The sequence below is a fragment of the Gorilla gorilla genome, chromosome 16 (assembly GCF_029281585.2).
Source record: "Gorilla gorilla gorilla isolate KB3781 chromosome 16, NHGRI_mGorGor1-v2.1_pri, whole genome shotgun sequence".
NCBI lineage: Eukaryota > Metazoa > Chordata > Mammalia > Primates > Hominidae > Gorilla > Gorilla gorilla.
The window spans coordinates 29509505-29535540 of NC_073240.2; the positions used below are offsets into that span (position 1 = coordinate 29509505).

At 44.6% G+C, this 26036-nt stretch overlaps 1 protein-coding gene across 4 annotated transcripts in view; it reads right to left on the minus strand.

Moving 5' to 3' along the window:
- HERC2 (HECT and RLD domain containing E3 ubiquitin protein ligase 2) overlaps positions 1-26036 on the minus strand; it is a 207605-nt gene that overhangs the window by 139849 nt on the left and 41720 nt on the right. For 3 of the 4 annotated variants that reach the window (XM_031002065.3, XM_031002064.3, XM_063698423.1), the window contains 15 exons: positions 22063-22163; positions 21450-21606; positions 20056-20166; positions 19361-19532; positions 17841-18014; positions 16348-16536; positions 15565-15716; positions 12904-13061; positions 12705-12818; positions 10005-10256; positions 7839-8032; positions 4121-4321; positions 3150-3378; positions 2933-3057; positions 1399-1577 (listed from right to left, as the gene is read on the minus strand). In XM_031002065.3, the coding sequence (XP_030857925.1) occupies positions 1399-1577; positions 2933-3057; positions 3150-3378; positions 4121-4321; positions 7839-8032; positions 10005-10256; positions 12705-12818; positions 12904-13061; positions 15565-15716; positions 16348-16536; positions 17841-18014; positions 19361-19532; positions 20056-20166; positions 21450-21606; positions 22063-22163 (2508 nt within the window). The remainder of the gene's footprint in view (positions 1-1398; positions 1578-2932; positions 3058-3149; positions 3379-4120; positions 4322-7838; positions 8033-10004; positions 10257-12704; positions 12819-12903; positions 13062-15564; positions 15717-16347; positions 16537-17840; positions 18015-19360; positions 19533-20055; positions 20167-21449; positions 21607-22062; positions 22164-26036) is intronic. The other variant, XM_063698424.1, reaches the window with a different exon arrangement.

A 26036-nucleotide genomic window follows, 5' to 3' on the forward strand; every position in this document is an offset into this window, starting at 1 on the left:
AACAGGCCAGCTGAGAGCTGCGGCCACTGCCCAGGGCTCCCTGCTCTGTGCTCGGCTGCCTGACCCAACCTGCCAGTGCTTTGCTTTCTCTATGTGTAGAAACTAAAACCAGGAGCCCAAGTTTACAAAAAGCAGATTTTTATTACATAGAGGTACAAATGTGTTTCACTTTCTAATCTCTTTCACAAATCACCTTGCTTTTTCGCTCTTCTTGGGTGATCATTTTTACACAACACTGTCTGACCGTTTTGGCTTCTGCCAAGGTTAGCCTCTGTTCACAGGCAGACTCTGACTTCTTCTTCCCACCTCCTCCTAGTCTGGCCTTCCAAAATAATGCTCACCATTCTTTCACATTGACTTTAGTTTTGAAAAGAAGTTACCTTACAAAGTATATGTACAACTCTGTAATATGTAAAGTGAGGCAATGATAAAACCAGTTTTAAAAATAACCTTTCCATGATGATTTTCATTTGCATCCACCTGCTTATTAGTAAGAATCTTTTTACATGTTTACTGCACACCCCAATTTCTCTTCTGTGAAAAACTTCTGAGTATCATCATACCCTCCAACTTCTCCTCTCACCTATATTGAGAAGGGTCTGCTCTTTATCCTAACATCTATACTAGGTAATTTTCAGAATATTCCTTCAACCACCAAACAAATTTTTGAGATCCTTGTGCTAGATTTCACTATCTTAATATGAAAACCAATAATCACCTACTAAAATACAATACAGGCCGGGAACAGTGGCTTACACCTGAAATCCCAACACTTTCAGAGGCCAAGGCGGGTAGATCACCTGAGGTCAGGAGTTTGAGACCAGCCTGACCAATATTTTGAAACCCCGTCTCTACTAAAAATACAAAAATCAGCCAGGTGTGGTTGCGGACGCCTGTAGTCCCAGCTACTTGGGAGGCTGAGGCAGGAGAATTGCTAGAACCCAGGAGGCAGAGGTTGCAGTGAGCCAAGATCATGACACTGCACTCCAGCCTGGGCAATAGAGCGAGATTCCGTCTTAAAAAATAAATATTAAAAAAAAAAATAATAAGTACATAAATAGACCGGGAGTGGTGGGTGATGCCTGTAATCCCAACACTTTGGGAGGCCAAGGCGGGCGGATCACCTGAGGTCAGGAGTTCAAGACAAGCCTGACCACCATGAAGAAACCCCGTCTCTACTAAAACTACAAGATTAGTCGGGTGTGGTGGCACACACCTGTAATCCCAGCTGTGCGAGAGGCTGAGGCAAGAGAATCACTTGAACCTGGGAGGCGGAGCTTGCAGTGAGCCAAGATCGCGCCATAGCACTCCGGCCTGGGCAACAAGAGCGAACTCTGTCACACACACAAAAAAAAGTAAATAAATAACATACAATACAATACAGCTACTACGATTTACCTAAGAAGCTGTTGTATGAGCTGAACCAGAGGCAAACACTGTTTGCCAGAAGACTCACAGATCCCCGTATTAATAAGATCTTTATCCAGTGGAGTCCTGCTTCTATGAAATGTTGAGGCATTCACTTCCTGTTCATCAATTTCTTTTTCCTTCTGTGCTTCTTTTTTGGCTTCAATATCCTGTAATTCATAAACAGAAATTGTTTACAAGTGATCTCATTACCAGGTGTGAAGACACACAGGCTGGCTGAGCCCTGACCCCAGTGCCAAGCTATCCCAGCCTCTGTGGCTAATGCACACACCTACCCACAGGCCCCCACCTGCCTTGTTGGAAACCCTAACTCAGTTGTGCAGTTTCGAACAGTGTCTTCTTTTTACAGAATCAAGGTCCAGGCTGCCTCTGCTGATGCTCTCCAGCCTCCTTCTGTGAAGTCCCTAAAATCCTTAACCCTGCTACTGGCTCTCACAAAACCCAATGTGATCTGCCCCATGCATGCAACATCCAGCTGCTTTGTAAGGACAAGAAGAAGCTGGAATTCTCACACACACTTGTTCAAATGTAAATGGCAAAGCCACTTGGGGAAACTATGAACACGCACCTGCCCCAGGACCTAACAAATTCCACTCCAAGTGTTTACCCAAAAGGAGAACATATGTTCACTAAAGTACTTGTACACAGCACAACCGTGGCAGCTCTACACGGCCAAAAACCAGAAAGCCTGGGCGTGGTCGCTCACGCTTGTAATCCCAACACTTTGGGAGGCCAAGGTGGGGGGATCACTGGAGCCCAGGAGTTTGAGACCAGCCTGTGCAACATAGTAACACCTTGTCTCTACAAAAAAATCAAAAAACTAGCCGGGCATGGTGACATGTCTGTGGCCCCTGCAAAACAGGAAGCTGAGGTGGCAGGATCATTTGAGCCTAGGAGGACAAGGCTGCAGTGAGCCAACATCAGGTCACTGCATCCAGCCTGGGTGACAGAGCAAGACGCTGTCTCAAAAAAAAAGAAAACAAAAACCAAAAGCAATTAAACGTCCTTCAATAGGAGAATGAACAAACAGTACTACACCTATAAAATGGAATACTTCCCAATATTAAAAATGAAGTCACAATACACACAACAGTGAGGGAATCTGAAAATCATTCTCCAAGGCAAAGCAGGAAAGAGTGCATACTATACAGTTATATTGCTGCGACACTCAGAGTAGGAAAAATGAATCTAATCTCAGGGCAGGGGAGTATCCTGGCTGCAAGTGCCAAGGGCACAGGGATCTTTCCGGGTGACAGGAATGGTCTACATGAGGAACAGGTTACCTGTTAACTTCACTGAAACAGACAACATCCAGTATTTTATCACAATTAAATCATATCTCAATAATTTTGTAAATTGGCACATAAAAGAATTTTAATTTAAAAAATACTTGGATATGATAAAAGTTTAGAGTTTTACTGTTTTCAGTTATTCTTCACGTGTGTGAGTGTGGTATTTCCAATCTCAGTGCACCACCAGGTCACGTGTGCCTCCAAAGCCATACCTGGATCTCTGCAGTAATGGCTGCGTGTAAGGCTGACTCCAACCCTCCATCAGCCATCAAGCTGCCCACCAGAAGATCAATCATGAATCGACGACCTGGACTTATGTTCACTTCATTGCCTGAAACTGAAATAGAAAGTGTGTGCCAATTTGAGTGAAACGCCATTCCCTCCCAACACCCTGACCCATGCCCTCTCCTGTTCCTTCCCCAGGCCCACCTGCGCAGGGCAGGAGAGCAGAGAGTGCCCGGGCCCGCTCCTCCGCAGTGGGCAGCAGCACGGACCAGCCACTCTGCAGCACGGCCTGGGCGGCCGACTGCACGGTGCTCAGCACGCCCGCACTGCTGGCCAGGGTCACCACCGTCTGCTTCAGGCTGTTCAGGAGGATGCTGCCCAGACCTAAACCAAGGAATTCCGGGTCAACCTGGTGACTAATGGCAGCATGCAACTGAAAGGAGAAAAACAATTTTCACTTAGAACCCCTAAAAATGAGTGAATTTCAAAGTCTTATTAAACACTGAATAAAAGTCAATTTCAAGTATTATTTAAATAGACAATTTCTCAGTTTATGTATTTTTAAAAACTAGACTAAAAAAACTCTTACCCACAATAGTTGAGGTGTTTGCTAGAGGAATCTTTTTAACCCCACTATGAACATGCATATGGAAAGCTCAAGATCAGCAGAAGAGCTAAACAACTAGCAACAGCAACCCCCACCCCGCGCCAACAATCTGTACCAAACACAGAAATAACAGCTACAACTCAACCAAAAAAGCTGCCACAGGTGCAATCTCAGCTCACTGCAACCTCTGCCTCCCCAGTTCATGCCATTTTCCTGACTCAGCCTCCCGAGTAGCTGGAACTACAGGCGCCCGCCACCACAACTGGCTAATTTTTTGTGTTTTTAGTAGAGACGGGGTTTCACCATGTTAGCCAGGATGGTCGCGATCTCCTGACCTCGTGATCCACCCGCCCAGGCCTCCCAAAAGTGCTGGGATTACAGGAGTGAGCCACCGCGCCCAGCCCAGATCATGTTTTTTAAGCCTCGCGTCCATTATTAGTGCATTACAATCTTACTTTAAAATATTTCACCGAACAGGCTAAAACCCATGCCTTCAAAATACATAAACCTTCTTACAAATCCCTGAGACACTTACAAAAGGAGGAAGAAGAAGGGAAATCATGAATACCTGAAGTCGTAGAAGATTCAGCGTTGCCACGGCCACACACTCTTTCTCCTGGGGCGGGGGCCAGTCCGCGGAACCATCCATCCCCTCACTCACCTGCCGCAGCAGGAGATCCAGCTGCTCAAAAGTCATTGAGCAAATGTCCACCACAAAAGGGACACGGAGGCCAATGGACCACTCAGAACACGATGACCAAGCAAAGCTCTAAGAGGAAACGCAACAATCTAAAATGAATCTCCAAATGCAGCTGCTGGTCTGTTCCACAGGAGTCACCAGCATGTGTGATGGAGCTGCCTTATACTATTACCTATCATCCCTCGAACTGCCCAGTCCAAAGGCATTTGTGGGTGTCTAGCTCACACACTATCAGCTTCTGATTTTCCCACCCATTTCACTAGTCCCATCTCATTTGGCCATACCTAAAAAAGTAAAAGCATTTTTAACAATCTTTTCACTCTCAAAACGATTAATGACATTAATGGATGGCAGTGGGAGGATCTCCATCCACTTGAAGTGATATAATAGCAACTCTAACTAGACAACGAATTGTTAGATGCATATGACACACACACACAACCTTTCACAGTGAAATAACAAGTAATCGGCAAGGATCTAAGAGAACGGTGGAACACTATGAATAAACTGGATCTAATTTATAGAACATTTCACCCAACAACAACAAAATACATATACTTTTTTTTTTTTTTGAGACAGAGTCTCACTCTGTCACCCAGACTGGAGCCTCAGCCTCCCAAGTAGCTGGGACTACAGGTGCCCGCCACCAAGCCTGGCTAATTTTTTTTTGTATTTTCAGTAGAGACAGGGTTTCATGGTGTTAGTCAGGATGGTCTCCATCACCTGACCTCATGATCCGCCCGCCTCAGCCTCCCAAAGTGCTGGAATTACAAGTGTGAGCCACTGCACCTGGCCATACATATACTTTTTAAGCACATACAGAATGTTCACTAAGAGAGAACATATCCTGAGACATAAAACAAATCTTAACAAATTTAAAAGAAATGAAATCATATATAGTTTGTTCTCCAATCACAATGGTATTAAACTAGAAATCATGAACAGAACAATCTACAAACACTTCAAAATTAAACAACATACTTAATAATCCATGGGTCAGGCCGGGTGCAGTGGCTCACGCCTGTAATCCAAACTCTTTGGGAGGCCAAGGCGGCGGGGATCACCTGAGGTCAGGATTTCAAGACAACCTGGCCAACATGGAGAAACCCCATCTCTACTGAAAATACAAAAAAATTAGCCGAGCATGCTGGTGCGTGCCGGTAGTCCCAGCTAATCAGGAGGCTGAGGCAGGAGAATTGCTTGAACCCGGGAGACAGAGGTTGCCGTGAGCTGAGATCATGTCATTGCACTCCGGCCTGGGCAATAAGACCAAAACTCCATCTCAAAATAATAATAATCATCATCATCCATGGGTCAAAAAAACAATTCTCAAGAGAAATTATAAAATATTTTGAACATAAATGAAAATGCACCAAAATTTGTAGGTTTAATTAAAGCACTGCTAAACAGGAAAATTTATAGCATCAAATCATTATCTATTACAAAAAAAGATAGGTCTAAATCAGCAATCTAAGTTTCCGCTTTAAGAAACTAGAAAAAGAACAAAGTGAACGCAAAACAAGCCAAAGGGACAAATGACAAGACAAAAGCAGAAATCAATGAGATTGAAAGCAAAACAAAAGGGAAAAATTAATGAAACTAAAAGATTGTTCTTTGAAAAGATCAACAAAATTGAAAAACTCTAGCAAAACTGACAAAGAAAAAACCAGAAAAGATACAAATTATCAGAATCAAGAATGAATGAAGGCACATCACCACAGGCCCCACAGACTTCAGACAGCAAGAGAATACTAAGGAAAACTTGACACATAAAAATCAGACAACGTAGATGAAGTAAAGCACGTCTGAGGGCCAGAAATCAGGAAAATCCTCCTAGAAACAAACAGGTCACCTGAATACTTCTATATCTGTTAAAGAAATTGAAGTTGCAAAATCTTTTTTTTGTTTGTTTTTGTCTTTTTGAGACGGAGTTTCGCTCTTGTTGCCCAAGCTGGAGTGCAATGGCGCCATCCCGGCTCACTGCAATTTCTGCCTCCCAGATTCAAGCGATTCTCCTGCCTTAGCCTCCTGAGTAGCTGGGATTACAGGTGCACATCACCAAGCTCGACGAAATTTTTGTATTTTTAGTAGAAACGGGTTTCACCATGTTAGCCAGGCTGGTCTCAAACTCCTGACCTCAGATGATCCACCCATCTCGGCCTCCCAACGTGCTGGGATTACAGGCGTGAGCCACTGTGTCTGGCGTAAAATCTTTTAGAAAGCAATCTCCAGGCTCAGATGGGATTCAAAAACATTTAAAGAAGAAATAACACTAATTCTACACAATCCCTTATAGAAAATAAAAAAAGACGGAACACATGCCAATATTTTGTATAAGGTCAGCTTTCCCCTGATAGAAAGTCAGACAAGATAGTACAACACAAAGAAAGAAAACCACAAACCAACATCCCTAATGATCATCAACAGAAAAATCCTCAACAACCTGTTAGCAAGTCAAATTTTGCAATACAGAAACAGAATAGGGCCAGGCACAGTGGCTCACACCTGTAATCCCAGCACTTTGGGATGCCAAGGAGGATGGATCACCTGAGGTCAGGAGTTGGAGACTAGGCTGGCCAACATGGTGAAACCCCATCTCCACTAAAAAGAAAAAAAAAAAAATACAAAAATTAGCCAGGCATGGTAGTGCACACCTATAATCCCAGCTACTCAGGAGGCTGACGCAGGAGAATTGCGTGAACCCAGGAGGCACAGGTTGCAGAGAGCTGAGATTGCACCAATGCACTCCAGTCTGGGTAACGGAGTGAGACTCCATCTGGCAAAAAAAAAAAAAAAAAAGTAGTAGTAAATTGTGGCCAAGTGATGCCTATCCAAGTAACACAAGGCTTGATCAGTATTTAAAAATCAGGCTGGTGCAGTGCCTCACACCTGTAATCCCAGCACTTTGGGAGGCCAAGGCAGGCAGATCGCTAGAGCTCAGGAGTTCGAGACCAGCCTGGGCAACAAAGTGAAACCGTATCTCCAAAAAAGAAAAAAAAAAGATGTTTAAGAAAAAAAAAAGTAAAAAGCATCATGTAATACACCATACTAACATACTAAAAAAGGAAAACTGCATGACCATTTCATTTGAGAAGATTAAAAGCATTTAACAAATTTTAACATCCAGTCAGGATTTTTTAGAAGCTTCTAAAACGGGGAATTAAAGACACTCCCTTAATCTGATAATAAGGCATCTACATAAATACCCACGGCTAACATCACAGTTGATGGTGAAAGACTGAACTGCCTTCCCCTACAGTCAGGAGCAAGGCAGGGCGCCCACTGTCACCTCTCCTATTCAGCTTCACACTGCAAGTCCTGGCCAGGGCAATCAGGCCGGGAAAAGACATAAAAGGCAAGCAGACTGGAAAGGAAGAAATGAAACTGCCCCTCTATACAGATAGCATTTAATTGTCCATGAAGAAAACCCAAGGAAACTACAGTGAAGCTCATAATAAATGAGTTTAGCACAACTGCAGGACACAAGAACAACAAACAAAACTCAGTGGTATTTTCTACATACTGGTAATGAACAACTGGAAACCAAAATCCTCCAAAATACCAAATCAAGCTCTATATTCAGTACCTGGGCAGGCCCACAGGCAATTCCCACTATGTGTTTGGTGTCCAGTCCTGGCAATGCTGCAGGTTCTGGCTTGGTCACGCGCAAGGTGTCAAAGTGCTGGCACTGGTCGTTGCTCCCCCAGCTGTGGACCTCGCTGTCCTCAGTCAGAGCCAGGCAGTGGGTGGAGCCTGCAGCCACATCAATCACCTTCTTCCCTACAACGGAAGAGGGATGCAGATGCAGCTTCAAGCCTATGACTTCTGCTGCAAGAAAGATATTTCCTAGGCCATTCAGGTCAGACAGCTTTTAACATTAACTTCTTGAGGATAATCTGCTTTGCTTTAATATTAAGCACAATTCATTTGCTTTGGGTGCGTTATTAAAACTGCTGTATTTTGTCAGCTACAATTCGTTAGGACCCACAGTCAACAAAGATCATAATACTAGGATACAAAAAGGATCTGTTCTTTTTTCTCCTCCTCATTCAGATTTTCAGTCAGAAAGAAACAAGGTGCTTTTAATTAACTATTAGATCATATTCTCCCATCCGAGATTTAACAATGCATAGCACACTCTTCACTGAGGAAGGTTTCCTAAGAAGAAATCTATTGTTCTCTCAGTTAGATGTAACTGATATTTAAAACATTGTTTCTATTTAAACACTTAGCAAAATATTCTATTTTTCCTTCCTGGTAAATCTAACATGGCCAACACAAAGGGTGTTTCGCAGAAATGTCAGTATATAAAATAATTCAGCTGAAAAACCACACTGCAGTAAGGGGAAAAATTCTATCCTAGGAACTTACCATAAGTTAACATCAGCAACAAAAAAAGGTGTTTCTCAACAGTAATTTAAATACTCTCAAAGTAAACGATTTCTATACTAATGATTGTCGTAGCTTTCCTATACTAATGGAGGGGAATATAAACAAGAAGGCAAATGAAATTCAAATACCATTCAATGACACAGAGTAAACTTCTTACTCTGCAACTTATCTCAGAAGCTTAGAAAACGATAAATACCATATGGGCGCACAAAACTCTCAGTCATCAAGATATTAACCTGCTTTAAAATAAAACTAATGGAGAAAGGAATTGGCAAGTCTCACTTAAAAGTTCCACTTCCAAACCCACTTGGTAAAGAACCAAACACACAAAGAATGTATGTAGTACCAGGACCCAACGAACTACAGCCCCCACACACAACGCAGCCCAAGGCCTGCTTCTGTGAAGACACTGGTGTTGGAACACTGCCAGGTCCACCTACTTCAAATACAATCTGGTCCTTTAAGAAAAAGGCTGCCCACCCCTGAGAAGAGAACCCTAAAGAGTCCATCTGATGTACCTCTCACACTGCCTTTTCCCTTCTTCCTACTTTCTTGTCAACTTGCCTGCCCTTCAACAGTTCTCGATTAGGATGAAGACTATCTCCCAACCACTAGGCCAGGTGGTACGGAAAAGTCCTGTTTTACCTTAGAAAAATCCCTCCATCATCATAGTTTTGATGGCCCCCACCCCAACTTCTTGCAGCATTACATCCCTAGTAAGCACACCACAGAAGAATCTCAGGGTCTTCTTGCAGAGGCTCCCATCCTCTCTGCCTGCACTGGCAGCCCACACTGAAGGCGCCGGCATTCTTATCTACATACCTTGGCTTCCATCTCTTGCCTCCAACTACAATGCATGCTGGACACCTTTGCAACTGAGCAAGCAGGAATCACCCACCAAGGATGAGTTCACATGAGGGCGTCCCAGGTGGACCCAATCCCACCTCCCAATGTGGCTCCACAGCACAACGCACACTCATGGTCTCAGTGTGCCTGCAGTACAAGTACAGGTGACCTCACCACACAGAGGGAACCCTTACTGAGTCCAGCCTGCTGAGCGATTAATGGGTGCCTGCCACAGAAAGTGGCAGTGTTTGTAAAACTCAACGGGTTTAAATTACATTTGGTAAGAATAATTCAGTCATTTTGTAATAGACACCCACTTTCCAATTAGTATCAATACCTATACCAAGCAGGCAGTAAAAGTTTCTAATGACAGTCCATTCATGGAATGTCAGGTTAAGAACATAAAACCTGCAAACTCATGGAATGTCAGGTTAAGAACATAAAACCTGCAAACTTTAAAACATTACTAAAGAAACTGTCCTGAAGGGTTTTAAAAGTTTACATTTGCACTCACCTTGCAAGCCTTCTAAGAGTTTTGGATAACGAACATGTTCCTCTGTTCCATGTCCAAGTCTCTGGTTGTCACCTTTTCCCCATGAATAAACTTGGCCATCTTTCGTCAAAGCAATGGAAAACTGACTTCCACAGCGGACTTTGACCACATCCAAGTCTTGAAGCTTTTCAATCAGCTTTGGGGTTTTGCAGCCATCACTACCACCTCTGCCCAATTTCCCATAGTCACCATCTCCCCAAGACCACACTTGCCCTAAAAAATACAAATGCATTTAAATAACAACAACTCTGCATTTTAACGAAAAATTTTAAATGACTGCAAATAATATAATGAAAAACGCACACTAATCTAGACCACTCAGGTACATAGTTAACACTACAAGGGTGGCTACTGAGCAAATGAAATCTAGGTGACACTTGAGGTTGACATAGAAGCAATAAAGAAAGGGAAAGCTGAGTTTTCTTTTTGTTTTCATTCCATGAAAAACAAAGTCCTGACTCTTACTAGCCTGGGCTCAATGTTAACTGCTTCACAGAACCAAAGGCCCACTGCCTCCATAACACACAGTAACTGGGGCCTGGCACATTGCAGATGCTTGCGGACCACCCTCCCGTTTGCCTGCCTGCTTCTGTTGCCACCATGCTGACAGGTGGTCAACTGTACCATTGTATGTGTTCCCAACTGCATATATCAGCATAATTATGTAAGTTGATTAAATATTACATAAAGGGATAAAATGCAATTGCAAAAGTAAATATTTTTATTTTTATGGTGAAAACTAAGCTGAAAACTTTGCAAAAACTTAATGAAAGTGAATTGCTAAAAAACAAAATTGTTAGGCTGGGCATGGTAGCTCACACCTGTAATCCCAGCACTTTGGGAGGCCAAGGCGGGCGGATCACTTGAGCCCAGGAGTTCGAGACCAGCCTGGGCAACATGGCGAAACCCTGTCTGTACTAAAAATACAGAAATTAGCCAGGCATGGTGGTGAATATCTATAATCCAGCTGAGGCATGAGAATTGCTTGACCCCGGGAGGTGGAGTTTGCGGCGAGCCGAGATTGCACCCCTGCACACCAGCCTGGGTGACAGAGCAAAACTCTGTCTTACAAAAAAAAACAACAAAACAAAAAAAAGTGAAATTACGTAAAGGTGAAAACTATAAAAGATCAGGAAAAAAACCAGAGAAGATATCAGATTGCTCCACAAGTTCCCACACTCTATTTTATAATAACTAAAGATAGGCAAATATTTTCCTCAACGATCAGATGGTAAATATTTTTAGCCTCTGTGGGCTTTCTGTCCCAACTACCCAGCTGTGCCACTGTCACAGGAAAGCAGCCACAGACAGTACGTAAATGAGTGGCATGCCTGCATGCCAATACAACTCTACCTGCAAAAACAGGCCAACCCCAAGCAAAATGGAAACTGGAGATGACACACTATTACGTGGTCAATGAAAGCGGCACAGCAGACCTGAACACAGAGATCGGAGCATGCATTTCCATATTCTGTGCTGAAAATTATGCTGTTCACATAGCCCACCTGGCTATTTCCCACTGTCCCCCAAGGCCAGACTGCAGGGTAGGATACTTCTACTGTAACAGTCGCCTCAGAAAATATATAACAGCACAGCAGGGACACTTCCCTACAAGATGTGCACCAAAGAAACACCAGTGTGAGGAAGACAATGTCTGCAGCCCTATTCAAGGCAGCTTACTCAACATATCATCGCAAACTTTAACTAAAGTAGTAACTACACATAAAGCATGCAAGGCTAATCTCCTAACACAGCTTAGACCTTACAAAACTTTTAACCGGGAAATATTTTAAGGTCTGCAACTCACTCAATAATAGATATTTTAAAATGACGAGATGTCAAACTGAAAGCTCCTTGACAGCAGGAGCCTTTCAGATGAGGCCATCTTTGCTCTAGGACTCACAAAAGCAGAAACAATATGGCTCTGACAAGGTCTGTCCCGTCAATGGCAGCAGGACCTACATACAGGGAACTATCTAAAATGATTTTTCATCTTTCACCTAAGAAATGCCCAAAAGTCACTCAATTACCAATCTGCCATTCAACTTCTGCAGGAGAGAAAGCAAGCTGACAGGTACCCCAGCTGATTATAACGGAAAGACTCCACAACGCCAGAGACACACAAGATGCCAAGGACAGACCACCATAATACTGAAAGACAAGTCATTTCTAAAATATTAACATGACTTTAACCATCAAACCTCATCAGGTACCCTTGAAAAAACGATGATCTCACTTAGGAACACAAACATAAAACCAAAATTCAAAATTCAAAGCAAGCAGATACCGTAGCATCAGACTACAGAACACAGAAAGACTTAGCAGGAATTACCACAGGGAATCAAGAGTGGCCGAACGTTAAGAAATGTAGTAATACTAACCAGAGACCATTCAGAGTGTCAATCATTCCATTTCAACTCTCATTCTTAAAAAATAAAATGCCCACACAGGAACGGCGGCAGCTGCTAACCAGCTGAGAGGCCTCAGGCAAACAAGCCCAGTAACCACCCGGGCCTCTTCCCCAATGCCACTGAGCCCCACACCCACTGGGCGACAGGGTGGGCGGCCTCGTGAGGCCCACTGTACTCATCTCACTTCCTCCAGGGAAGCTGCCATGCTTGTCCTTGTGGGCCTGTCCAGGGTGGCGAGAGCTCTACGTACCGTTCTCAGTGACAGCCAGGGTTTGAGCATCCCCACTCCCACACGCCACATCAATGACCTTCAGTCCTTTAAGCCCGGCTACCAGCATCGGAATGGCCTCGTCCTCACTGGAGCCTTCAAACAGATAGGACGGCGGTTACTAAGTCCTGTAAGAGGCCACCTCCTGCTGCATGCTCCCACTCATGCAGAGCAGACGTACCATGGCCCAGCCGGCCGTAGTTCCCGCGGCCCCAGGTGTACAGCTCCCCCTCGGCAGTGATGGCCGCACTGTAAGTGCTCCCGCAAGCGATGTGCACCACGTGCTTCCCGGCCTGCTTTCCAGAGAAGGCGGAGATCACCTTAGGCTCCTCCAGAGGCCTTGGGGAGAAAGGGAACAAACATGAATGCCCTTCTTCTTGGTGTTATTTCTTATTAATGTTATTAAAGGAAATGTTATTAAAGGAAATTCACTATCCAAATTTAGACCAGCACAGCATCAGGCCAGTTTCACCTTCCAGGTACCTTGTGAAAGAAGGAAGAGAGAATTCCAACACCTAACAAACACCTCCATGACTTTTTGTTCAGTTGGAACCCGATGCCAAACATGGTACCCAGTAGAAATATAAAAATAGTGTTTGTTAAAGAATTGTACAACAGGCCAGGTGCGGTGGCTCACACCTGTAATCCCACCACTTTGGGAGGCCGAGGTGGGCAGATCACCTGAGGTCACGAGTTTGAGACCAGCCTGGCTAACATGGTGAAATCCCGTCTCTACTAAAAATACAAAATTAGGTGGGCATGGTGGAGGGTGTCTGTAATCCCAGCTACTTGGGAGGCTGAGGCAGGAGAATCGCTTGAACCTGGGAGGAGGAGGTTGCAGTGAGGTGAGATCACCCCATTGCACTCCACCTTGGGTAACAAGAACAAAACTCCATCTCAAAAAAAAAGAGACTGGTAAAGTCCACTGCAGCTTTATTCACAATGTCCCAAAACCATGGTCCATCTGCAACAGAAGGAATGAATTACCCATACACCCAACCCAACACGGCTGGATCTCAAGACATCTGCTAAGTCAAAGATGCCAGAAACAAAATACCATACACTGTATGGCTTTGTTATATTAAATTATGGAAAAGACAAAATAGTAACAACAGAGGACAGATCAGAGGTTGTCAGGAACTGGACGTAGGAAGGGGGCATCAACTCAAAGGGTACAAAGAGGGCCCTGGAAGCGATGGGAGCACCCCATGTCTTGATGGTGGTGACCCAACTGCGTGCACTTGTCAAAACCCATCCAACTCTACATCTGAAACTCAGTCATCTGGTTGTATGGAAGCCTCATAAAGCTGACCAACATTTATATGTATTTGTTAAATGAATGTGGATGGAATGAAGCCAGCACTCTGCAATCTATACTTTACAAATGAAAAGTATGAGGCAGTGGGGATTAGGGTAGAGAAGTCTTACTAGTTGAAGAAATTGCAAAGTTAGCAAAATACCCTATTCTTAGGATCCAGAATATGTTCCTACGATGGATGACATTTTCTTGAAAATCTACAGAAGCCAGGCCTCTCCTTTACTCACTTTGTGACCTACTAGTTTGCAAAATACACACAGTGGCACAGGTGCTCACAGGGACAGCCCAATGACTCTACTCCAGTACAAACTCTCCCTTATTCAGCTTAAGTTTCAATTTCCCCAAAAGGTTATCTCCAGCTTCTGCCATCTGCACTCATCTCTCTTCCTTCCTTGAAGTCCTAGAATAAGGCGTAAGTTACTCATCCCAGCACTTACTCTCCACTGAGAATTGTTTTACTATGAAATATTTTATAGAAAGTCAGTTATAAATACCATAAAGGAAGTAAGCAGACATACCACCCTGTCCTGTACCTCGATGCCTTTCAAGTCTCGTGTACCCCATGTCAATCCCAGCCTTTACAATCCAGTGTGAGAGTAACAGCTATAAATTCCATGGAGATCAATCTTCTGTTTTTCACTCATTTTACATTTGTCTGAATCCCTTTCAACACTGTCCGGGTTGGGCTGTTCTGAGCTTGGCATACATGTACCACACGATACGCATCACTCTGCCTTTCTCCCAGTTTGGGATCTTCCCAGCGGATGCTGTCGGCAATGATGCCCTCAACTCCACCCTGTGGTGTGCATGGGCCATGCCCCCCAGGCTCCTCTCAAGGGACACAAGTGCAGTCATGACTTCACTCATTTCAAGCTCTGCACTGCCCTCTCCCTGCTCAGGGCTCCAGCCCACAAGAAATGGGCTTGCTGGGTTGGTGTGTACATACGTCCCTCATTTAAACCTAATGCCAAAGTTCCATGCACAACAGCAAAGTACAAGAGGGTTCCCATCACTCCATGGGGCTGGCAGACCTCCCAATTTTTACGACCTGGCATTTATAACAACTTTCTCTTTCATTTGTTCTTTCACAATAAAAGGTTCCACTGAGTAGGATATTAGGAAGAAACTGCTGACTTTTGTTCCTGTAAAAATAATATATGGTTCAAGAAAAGGGGGACAACCTTATCTATGAGAGACAGGGTGAACTGTTTGTGAATGAAGGAACAGTGGTGTGGGATTTGTTCTGGCAAACTCCACAGTGGGGATGCAGTTTGATTAGATAGAAGGCTGGCCAAGGCTGCACGGGGTGAAGAACAGAAAGGCCAATTCCTGTTGCCCTCCACACATGGGCAGAGCTCCTAAGCCATCACCAAGGAGGGGGCATATCGTAGTGTCCTGCTCCACCCCAGCACTACATGTCAGGGCAGCTGGAAAACACCTGGACACACTTCTGCGCTCCATCCTGTTTAGGATATGGCAACATAAAAGGAGAGTGTGTCCCCTACAGGAATGAGCGATACATACACAGTGTCCCCGTGGCCCAGCCGTCCGCCGTCCCCACAGCCCCAGGAGTACACCTCTCCAGTAGCAGCCAAGGCTAGGTAGTGGTGACCATCAGAATGGGCAGCAATTTTTACAATGTTTCTGGAGGCAAGGCCTTGGACCAGCTGTGGGGCCTAAAGAAGGAAAAATACGAAGAAAAGTAGTCATCAGTCCAAGGAAAATGAAACCAGCTCAGCTCTCCATTATCATGTATCCCCAAGCGAAGCCTGCTGTAACTCCAAGTGGGGCGTAAGTCTCTCGGAACTATGGGGCCGGCTCTCCAGCCCTTCCCACCCAGCACCAACAGAACAGCGGGCAGCCTCCAAGTGCTCTGCAGCAAGACCAGAGCCGATGCAGGGGCAGGGCAGGCTAGCCCCATGCCACAGAGACACGCAGCCGACAGGGAGGAACACCTCGCTTTAATGAAAACATGCCACGTCCCAATTTGCCACTATCCCCACGAGGCCCAACTCCCTCACCTGTCACCTGTCTGGCCCCAACGTCAAATGAGTTTACACGTGGAAATGAGTTTACAAACGGGAATCTCACGATTAGCAATGAGTTTCACTGTAAGGACTTCCTAATCTTCACAACCCAAATCTTGACAATATTACAACTAAGATCATTAAACATAATATACAATAAACAGAAGCTTGTCAATCTTCAGAAATCAAACGCCTTAAAGAAACACCAGAGCTTGTGCATCTGTAGGACAGACCCTGCCCCCCAAGGGAACACTGCAGGCACAGTGCCCAGAACACTCACCAGCGTGTCACTATTATAGGCCTGTGTGTACACGCGGCCATTGCGTGACAGAATCAGGAAGCGCTTCTCTGCACAGGCAATCTGTGTGACTCCCAGGTTGGCCAGGCCTTCGCACTGGATTGGACCAATCACATTGGCATAGTATTTCCATCCTATTAACCCCCAACCTATGACCTCTTGCAATGATCCCTGTCAGATAAGAAAGTAAACATTTCCTTTAACAACAACAACAACAAAAAAAGGCTGGGAGTAACACTGAGCTACTACAAAATAAAAACAAAGCAAATAAAGAGAAAATATGCTGATTCAAAACATCAAAATAGCTCGTACCATCCTGTATTACCTCATTTAACAGGTATGATGAAGCAACTGAACAGGTTATTTTTCCATTTCCATTGGATTTCATTTTAACAGAGCCCATTAAAAAGTACTATAAATGGCCCTTAAATACTAATATATTTTTAAATGCTCAAACTATATCAGGGTCACCATTTTGTGCTTTAGCAGGCAAAATCCCAAAAGCCCACACACAAGGCTGGGAGACTAGCATCCATGTTGGTGGTGAGAGAAATCAACTTGTATGGGAGCAATCTGGTGACAACCAGCCCACACTAGGTGCATCCCCACCTGTGCATGTGCACGGGCACACACACGTGCACACACACGTGCACACATGGAGGACACGTGTTCCAGGTCAGGCCTTGCAGCACTATTTGTGTTTGTTTTTGTTGTTGTTGTTTGTTGAGATGGGGTTTCACGCTTGTTGCCCAGGCTGCAGTGCAATGGCGCGATCTTGGCTCACTGCAACCTCCGCCTCCCGGGTTCAAGTGATTCTCCTGCCTCAGCCTCCCGAGTAGCTGGGATTACAGGCATGTGCCACCACGCCCAGCTAATTTTTGTATTTTTAAGTTGAGACAGGGTTTCTCCAAGTTGGCCAGGCTGGAGAACCCACTCTTTTTATTTATAGATAGATAGATAGATAGATAGATAGATAGATAGATAGATAGATAGATAGATAGATAGATAGAGTAGATAGATAGATAGACAGACAGACAGACAGATGATAGACAGACAGACAGACATGTAATATAGATATATAATATATATTATATAACATATAATTATACTGTCACTACTATCACCAGCATTACATACTAAGACAGTCCGCGTTCAGAGTATGAAGAAGGCTGTGGAACCCCCTGCAGAAGGTGGGAGGGCCTGGGGCTGTGGATAAAGGGGAGCTCTCTGGGGCTGTGCCACCTGAACCTAGAACCCGGGCCCCCAGGTTGGGTCGCCAGGCCTGTACGCCTCAGCTTGCTCATCACTCACTCTCAACACGGATAACACTTTCAACTGCAAACGTGTTTAAAAACCACAGGCCAGCTCCCCCTACCAATACCAGAAAAAACAAGTCTCCACACAGGCCCAGGATGAGAACCTACAAGTGGTGCTAGCTACAAAACACATGGAGAACACGGTTCTTGCACACACACCTTATGAGATGTCGGAGAGCTACACAGCGGAGGCATACAGGGCGTAGCCAGACGGTCTAAATGGGCCATGACAACAACCGCCGTTTGTCGCAGATCAATGGCAAGCTCGTTGTCTTGTGGAAGGGTGAGGTACCTCAGGAAACTCTCATTGGGGCTCAGAGGGCCAGACAAAAGCTAGAAAGGAAAAGTAAACAAACATTCGGAAATGGTGGGAAAAATTAAAGTTAACACAATTAACCTTTAACCACTCTTTATATTTTGGTATTGACTCATTTGACCCATCAAATGACAATGTCAATGATACAGTTATACTATACATCTATATATTTATGCAGCATATAAACTGACTGTGTAAATGTCTAAATTTGCTGTACACGCATACACAACATTGACTGCGCATGTATACATTTATGATACCACAGGTAAGATGGATCCACACAGATTACTAACATGACCAAACCGCCCTACAGGCCTAGGACCCCTGGAGAAAGGCAGAACCACCTCTGTGGAAACCCAGCACAGCATCTCAAGCTGGCCTTGAAATCTAAAACCAAAACTTTTATTTTAATCTAAACGTTGCCCACTCTGGAGAACACCTACTTTCATTTGCAAATTAAATCATAGTTCTAATTCTTCTAAAGGCAGAAGAGCCCTATTATCATTAGTTTAAAGACTGCCAAATAATAGGCTGGGCATGGTGGCTCACGCCTGTAATCCCAGCACTTTGGGAGGGCCAGGCAGGCGCAGGCGGATCACAAGGTCGAGAGATCGAGACCATCCTGGGTAACATGGTGAAACCCCATCTCTACTAAAAATACAAAAATATTAGCTGGGCTTGGTGGTGGGCGCCTGTAGTCCCAGCTACTCGGGAGGCTGAGGCAGGAGAATGGCGTGAACCCAGGAGGCCCAGCTTGCAGTGAGCCGAGATCACGCCACTGCACTCCAGCCTGGGCGACAGAGCAAGACTCCATCTAAGGAAAAAAAAAAGACTGCCAATAATAGAAAAATTAAACCAAAGCACGACATTGGAATGCCTAAGACTTTCCCAAAAAGACTGGCAAAATCCAACTTGTACTTGACATGTAAAGACCAGCAGTCCTGGAGGTTTAGGCCCAGGGCCCCGCACGCCTGCTCCTCCCTCAGCTTGGTGTCCATACCTGTTAAGGGGGGAGCTGGTACCAAACAGAGTGACAGCTCAGGTGACTTGCCCTGCACAGAGCCCAGTACATAGGAAGGGCCAACAAAGCAGGCCGCTATTTTCGTTGTTCTTTTCTGGTATTTATTTAAAAGTGCGTGTTTCAAGCTTGGTTCTGTGCTGCCAAGGAAGTCAGTGCTCACTGATCCGAGTCTTCTCCACAAACAAGTGACCTCCCACACCTGTCTCATCTGACTCGCTGCTATTACCACCAAACACACACACGCCAGAGAAAAACACTGCCGTTGACATGCATGCTGGTCTTGCTTTAAAAGTAACTAGACTCGAGTGCCACCTAAACACAAAGTTCCATCATGACACTCACGTGCATGTCGCCCTCGGAGTGGGGTGTATCCTTCCTGCAAATGATGCTCTGGAACCTTTGCAGCAAGGGCAAAAGTGGGGCGCTGGTGCCCTGGGCGGAACGCTCATTGTCAGTCTCCTGTGCCCCGCTGTCCCACAGCTGAAGCAACAACAGGATGGCAGACAACATTTGGCTAAAGGAGAAAAGATATTTATTCCTAGTAAAAACAGATTAACTTCTTTTCTTCACAGTTGATCAAAAATAAAAGCAAATAGCTGGATAGAAGTGAACAAATACTTGGGATTTGAAAGGAAACTAAACTAAAGCCGTGGTAATTAAATCACTGAATTGACACCAAGATTTTAGCACAAGACATCGCCTCACAAGACATCGCCTTCTGCTCATAAGAAAGACCAGTTAAGAAGCTCAAAGAGCACGTTTACATGAAAGTTCTAGGATCTTAAATTCATGGAATAAAAATAAATAAATGAAGAAAACTGAAAGAAAAAAAAAAAGAACAGTTCCCAGGCTAGAACACTGAGCATAAAACAGGAAGTGAAGAAAAGGTAAAGAGAGAGAGCCCTGGGACATGGTTCTCCGTACAGAGTACCACATCTGCTGCAGTCACAAACGATTCAGTGAAACGCACAAAATGCAACAGGTATTTCCATACACAGGCGCTTCCCCAAAGCGTTCCCGTCTGCGGTAGCCCTCACCTCAGCGTGCCTCTCTGCACAGCCAGCTCCAGCAGGATGGCCAGGGCCAAGTGCTGGTCCTGCAGGGGGATGCTTCCTGGCCCTTTGGTGGCTGGCGTTCCGTGAACATCCCTGAAATGAAAGCAGTGGATGCAGGAACAAAGCGACCTCCAGAAAGACATCATGCTTACAATCACACTAACACGTTTACTACACGCTCCCTCCAAAGGAAGGATATATTTTTAATATTTAGGATCAAGTTTCTGATACTTGCTACTCAAATTTATTCAGAGATTATAAGTGTACAATTAGCTTACACAACTATATTTTATTTAAAGTGTTCACTCAGATACTATATTACAGTAGATGACATACTCCAAGTATATGAAGCATAAAATAATTTATCTCATTATCAAAAACGTAAGTAGAAGAATATCTAGCTATCTTTTCCAGTTTCAATGACGTATAAGACTATACCAGTATCAGCACTTACCTACACAATTAAAGAACCAATTTCTAAAACCACCTTAGAATCTGGAGGCAAAATGTCTACACTAATTTCTATCTCTGATCAATGAAATATTTTTAACCTTTCTATGTTACTCAATAATAAATTTTCTAACATTCTATCCTAGGACTGCAGAGAAAGGATCTTATGGCATCAATATTACAGCTGAATTTGTGAAATCAAGTCCAGGCCTATGCTCAGGGCCTCCAGCGTTAAAACTCTGTGGCGATGCCTTCACCAGCAGGCTCAGGAAGTGGACTCAGAGCCGGGGACGCAAACGCCAAAGGCCTCCTGCCGGCTGCAAGAAGGCACAGTGCTGACCTCTGCAAGGAGAGTGAGGAGTGGCCTCACTTTCCCTCTGCATCTGTCCTTCCTGTTGAATTTTAGATTTTCTTTAAATTTAAAAACCTTAACAAAAATGCATAGCACCTAAGACCAGAGTTCATGTTTTTCTTACATACAAATGATTCGTATTCAAAATTTCTTACACTAAAAAGACCAGCTACAGGACTGAACTATTTGATCTTGAGTAGTTGTTTACTCCCACATTATCTATAAAACTTCAAACCAAGCGCCACTCTGCACTCTGGACAGCAGCTCCTAATCACAGAGAGACACACAGTGTAAGCGCTCAACCCTCCACGAATGACTGATGGCCAAATCTCTAAGCATCCTCTCTCATCCGTCTCATTTAGTATCACAGCTTCCTGGGTCTAGTCAGAGTATCATAAATCAAATCGCCTGAAAAGCTGAGAACCCAGACCCGGAATCACAGCACTGACAGCCCGTTGAAAACAGGTGAAAAACCAACCTACTAGGCTTCTTAGCTCTAAAGCAAGGGTGGTAAGAACCAGCCTCAAGCAGGCCAGCTGTCTGCGTGCAGAAGGCAAGAAAGGAAAGAACTCACCCCGTCACGACGGACCTGAGGAACCTGGTCGCTCTCTCCACCACCTCCAGCCACACAGAGGACACGGTGCTCTCGTCGAAGAGCGAGGCCTCGGGAAGTGCTCGCAGGGCGTCCAGGGACTCCTGCAACAGCTCACTGCAGAGGTCCGCATCCTCGCCTGGGCGCACACACTCGTCAGAGGAGCCCCCCACTCCCCTCACTCTCCCGCTGGGCTTCCCACCCCTCAGAGAGAGATGACGCCACTGTCACCTTTCCAATCCCTCACTCAACAGGCCAAAATCTAGCGCAGCTGCTCCAGTCAATTCTGTGTTTCACAGCTGTCACATGAGCAATACACTAACTTCTTGTCCTTCTAGAATTAAGTCTGTACTCAGGTGTTCCATGGTAGTGGTTGACGTGGGGGTGGGGGTGCATACACTCTCTTTTTTTTCTTTAAAGCACAGATGTGAAAAGGCAAACAGCCTCTGCAGCCTCTCATCTCACAAGCAAGGAAACTGAGGCACAGAAAGCACATGGGATCAGCCAAAGGGCACATGGTGGCTGAACCGAGCTCGAAACCCAGTCTGTTGATGTATTAGGGAAGCAGAACAACGCGCCACACCAGGGACCGTACCTGATCGCCAGGCCCTGCGCAGGAAGGCAAAGGCAAAAGACAGCGCCGCTCGGGATCCCACTCTGGCGAGCCCCTCCACACCTTTGCCCGCAGGCCGGGAACTGCAGACAACACACACGGAACATACAACCAGTCAGCAGCGGAGGGTGCAAATACTACATAAAATCAATACTATGAAAGGGTGTGTACCAAAATCCGACCAATGGTTTTCTTCAAGTGACAGGATCACAAGTGGATTTTTCGTTTTGTTGTTTAACAACTTTCATCAAATGTCTTTTGTAAAGGAAAAGTTTTCTCTTTAAGAATCAAAGAAATGTATAAGGAATTTTAAATGTCTTGGGAAAATGCTCATGAAATGACCTCACAAAGCGAGATTCTAGTGGGAGGAAGCAGATGATAAGCAGATAAATACATAAACGGAGGGAGAATAAACCCCACATGGGAGACCAGGCCGGAGAGGAGCTGGAAGAAGAGCAGCAGAGCCGCAGAGGGTAGCCTGGCTCGCCCCAGCTCCGGCGTCCTCCACTCGGGGTCTGCTCCTGGCCGCGGGTGAAGCCCTGCGTGCTTGACCCACCCCGTGGGGTGTTGCCCTCTTCTGACGGTGGTGCTCATCACCCTCCTGTGTCTATTTAAGCTTTTCACTACTTGTGTATGTTAATTTCACAAGTCACAGTTTCATTCCGCATGTTGTAAAAGGTTATGCAAATGGTACACCATAAAAATCATCCTGTACAAGAGAGAAAAGGCTAGAATACAAAAATGCATATATAGGGGAGGCTGAGGCAGGAGAATGGTGTGAACCTGGGGGGTGCAGCTTGCAGTGAGCCGAGATCACGCCACTGCACTCCAGCCTGCGAGACAGAGCAAGACTCCATCTCAAAAAAAATAAAATAAAATAAAAATGCATATATAATCTCAACTCAATCATGCACAGCAAGTAATTGCATGTTATACTTTATACTATATCATGTTTCTATTGCTACTATAAACTATATTCTCCAAATTTACTAAAATTTGCTTTCATGATCAGGTGAAATCCTATAAAAACAGGTGATACAGAGTTCAAGACCAGCCTGGCCAATATGACGAAACCCTGTCTCCACTAAAAATACAAAAATTAGCCAGGTGTGGTGACGGGTGCCTGTAGTCCCAGCTACTCGGAGGCTGAGGCAGGAGAATCACTTGAACCTGGGAGACAAAGGTTGCAGTGAGCCAAGATCGCACCTCTGCACTCCAGCCTGGGAGGCAGAGCAAGACTCCATCTCAAAAAACAAAAAAAAAAAAAAAGAGGGTTGTTATAGAAGGATCTCCCCAAGATACAATATGTAATAAAAATGGCAATGAAGAACACGGCTGGCCAGGGGCAACAGTACACTCTTATCCACAAGTGCCTGAATAATGCACCGGGAGCTCAGAGAGGAAACACAAGAACCTCTGAGAAGGGCACTGGGTACCTGGAAGATGGAAATCTTTGCTCCTAAATGAGAAATACGAACATGACAAGACACAGACATGTAACAGGACACACAGTCCTTACAAGAGAAAGCACATGGGCCAAGTGTGGTCAGAGGAGGTGGGCCAGTCACTTTAGGTCAGGAGTTTGAGACCAGCTTGGCCAACATGGCAAAACCCCATCTCTACTAAAAATACAAAAATTAGCCGGGCGTGGTGGTGCATGCCTATAGTCCCAGCTACATGGGAGGCTGAGGCAGAATTGCTTGAACCTGGGAGGCAGAGGTTGCAGTAAGCCAAGATCCCGCCACTGCATTCCAGCCTGGCCTGGGCGACAAAGCGAGACTCTGTCTCAAAAAAAAAAAAAAAAACTACTCAGCCATAATGAAATAATGATACATGCAATGACCCCTTTGGGAAAATGTTAAGGGGATTATGCTGAGTGAAAAAAGTCAATATTGCTTGAGGCCAGGAGTTCCAGACAAGCCTGGGAAACACAACAAGACCCCAGTCTCTACAAATACAAAATGAGCTGGGTGTGGTGTCATGCATCTGTAGTCCCAGCTACTCAGGAAGCTGAAATGAGGTGACTGCTTGAGCCCAGGAGTTTGAGGCTTGCAGTGAGCTATGATTATATCACTGCACTCCAGCTTGTGGCCATCAGGGTGAGACCCTGTCTCCAAAAATTATAATAATAACAATAATAAAAAATTTAAAAGCCAATGTCAAAAAATCACATAATAGACACAGAGAACAGATGAGTGGTTGCCAGAAGTTAAGATGGGGAGAGAAGACGTGAATGTGGGTATAAAGGGCCCTTGTCCATGTACCAATTGCAGTGGTGGTCTCAGAAAATCCACACCTGAAAAAATTGCAAAGAAATACACACACAATTGAGAGCATGTAAAACTGGGAAAATCTGAATAAGATAGGCAGGCTATCAAAGTTAACACCCTCGTTGTGATGACTGTGTCACAGTTTGCAACTAACTACCATTGAGGGCAACGGGACGAACAGTAAAAGGAATCTCTATACTGGTTCTTACAACTGTATGTGAATCCACAATTATCTAAAAAAAAAAAAAGGGCTTTTTTAAAATTTTAGGAATTCTTCCACTTAATCAAAGATACATTCCAATTAATCCACCAACCCTATGTCATCACAAAGGAAACAGCAGAGAAAAATCAGCTGGGCTCTCAGCCATTTCTGCAGCTGAGGGAATTCAGTTTGATTCGACAAACACACAACAGTGCTTGGACAATCTTAGCACCTACTGCCGACCCGTACATAACACTGATTCATGACCATCACAGCCGGTCAGGAAGGAAGAAAGAACCATGGCACTCCTATTACCAAATGGGTAGGAATCTCATCTGTCTCTTGGTTTAATTTACCCTAAAACTATTTTCAAAAATACAACATGTACAGTCGTCCCTTGGTATCTGTAGGGGATTGGTACCAGGCTTGCCCCACCCTGGCTCCATACCAAAACCCTAGGATGCTCAAGTCCCTGATATAAAATGGTGTAGTATTTGCATATAACCTGTGCACATCCTCCAGTATAATTTAAATCATCTCAGCCAGGCACAGTGGCTCACACCTATAATCCCAACCCTTTGGGAGGTCAAGGCGAGAGGGTTGCTTGAGCCCAGGGGTTCAAGACCAGCCCGGGCAACATCGCAAAACCCAATCTATACAAATTAAAAAGAAAAAAAAAAATTGGCCAGGTATGGTGGCTCATGCTTGTAATCCCAGCACTTTGGGAGGCCAAGGCAGGCAGATCACTCGAGGCCAGCCTGGGCAACACAGTGAGACCTCGGCTCTACAAAAAATACAAAAATTAGCTAGGCATTGTGGTACACGCCTGCAGTCCCAGCTACTTGGGAGGCTGAGGTGGGAGAATCTCTTGAGCCCAGGAGGTCAAAGCGGCAGGAAGCCATGATGGCCCCACTGCCCTGGGCAACAGTGAGACCCCCATGTCAAAACAAACAAACAAAAAAAAAACCATCTCTAGATTACTATAACACCCAATACAAGGTAAATGCTCTGGAATTAGATGTTATATTGTATTGTTTTTTCTTTGTATTTTTTTATTGTTGTGTTGTTTTTTATTGCTTTTCTTCCAATATTTTCGATCCACAGTTGGTTGAATCTGTGGATGTGAAACCCACAGATACAGAGAGCCAACTGTAATGTGATTTCAACTATATTTAAACATAAGGAAACAAAAAAGGAAAACAAACACAAAAATTAAAACATAAGAAAACAAGGAAACAAGCTACAAGTACCGCTCCTGTCTCTGGGGAGCAAGACGATCAGGGTTTTGTTCTTGTTTCTTTCTGCCTCCCGTACCTTCTATGTGCTCTCTCCAGGGAGTCAAAGTCACTATCACAGTCAAATAAAGCCAGCACTCCTAACACAAAATATAAGTTTCATCTGGCAGTCTTGTAGTTTAACCTTCTGAGGACAAAAGTCTGATAGCTTCATTTTGGAAAAGTACAAATTTACATAAGCCTTAAACA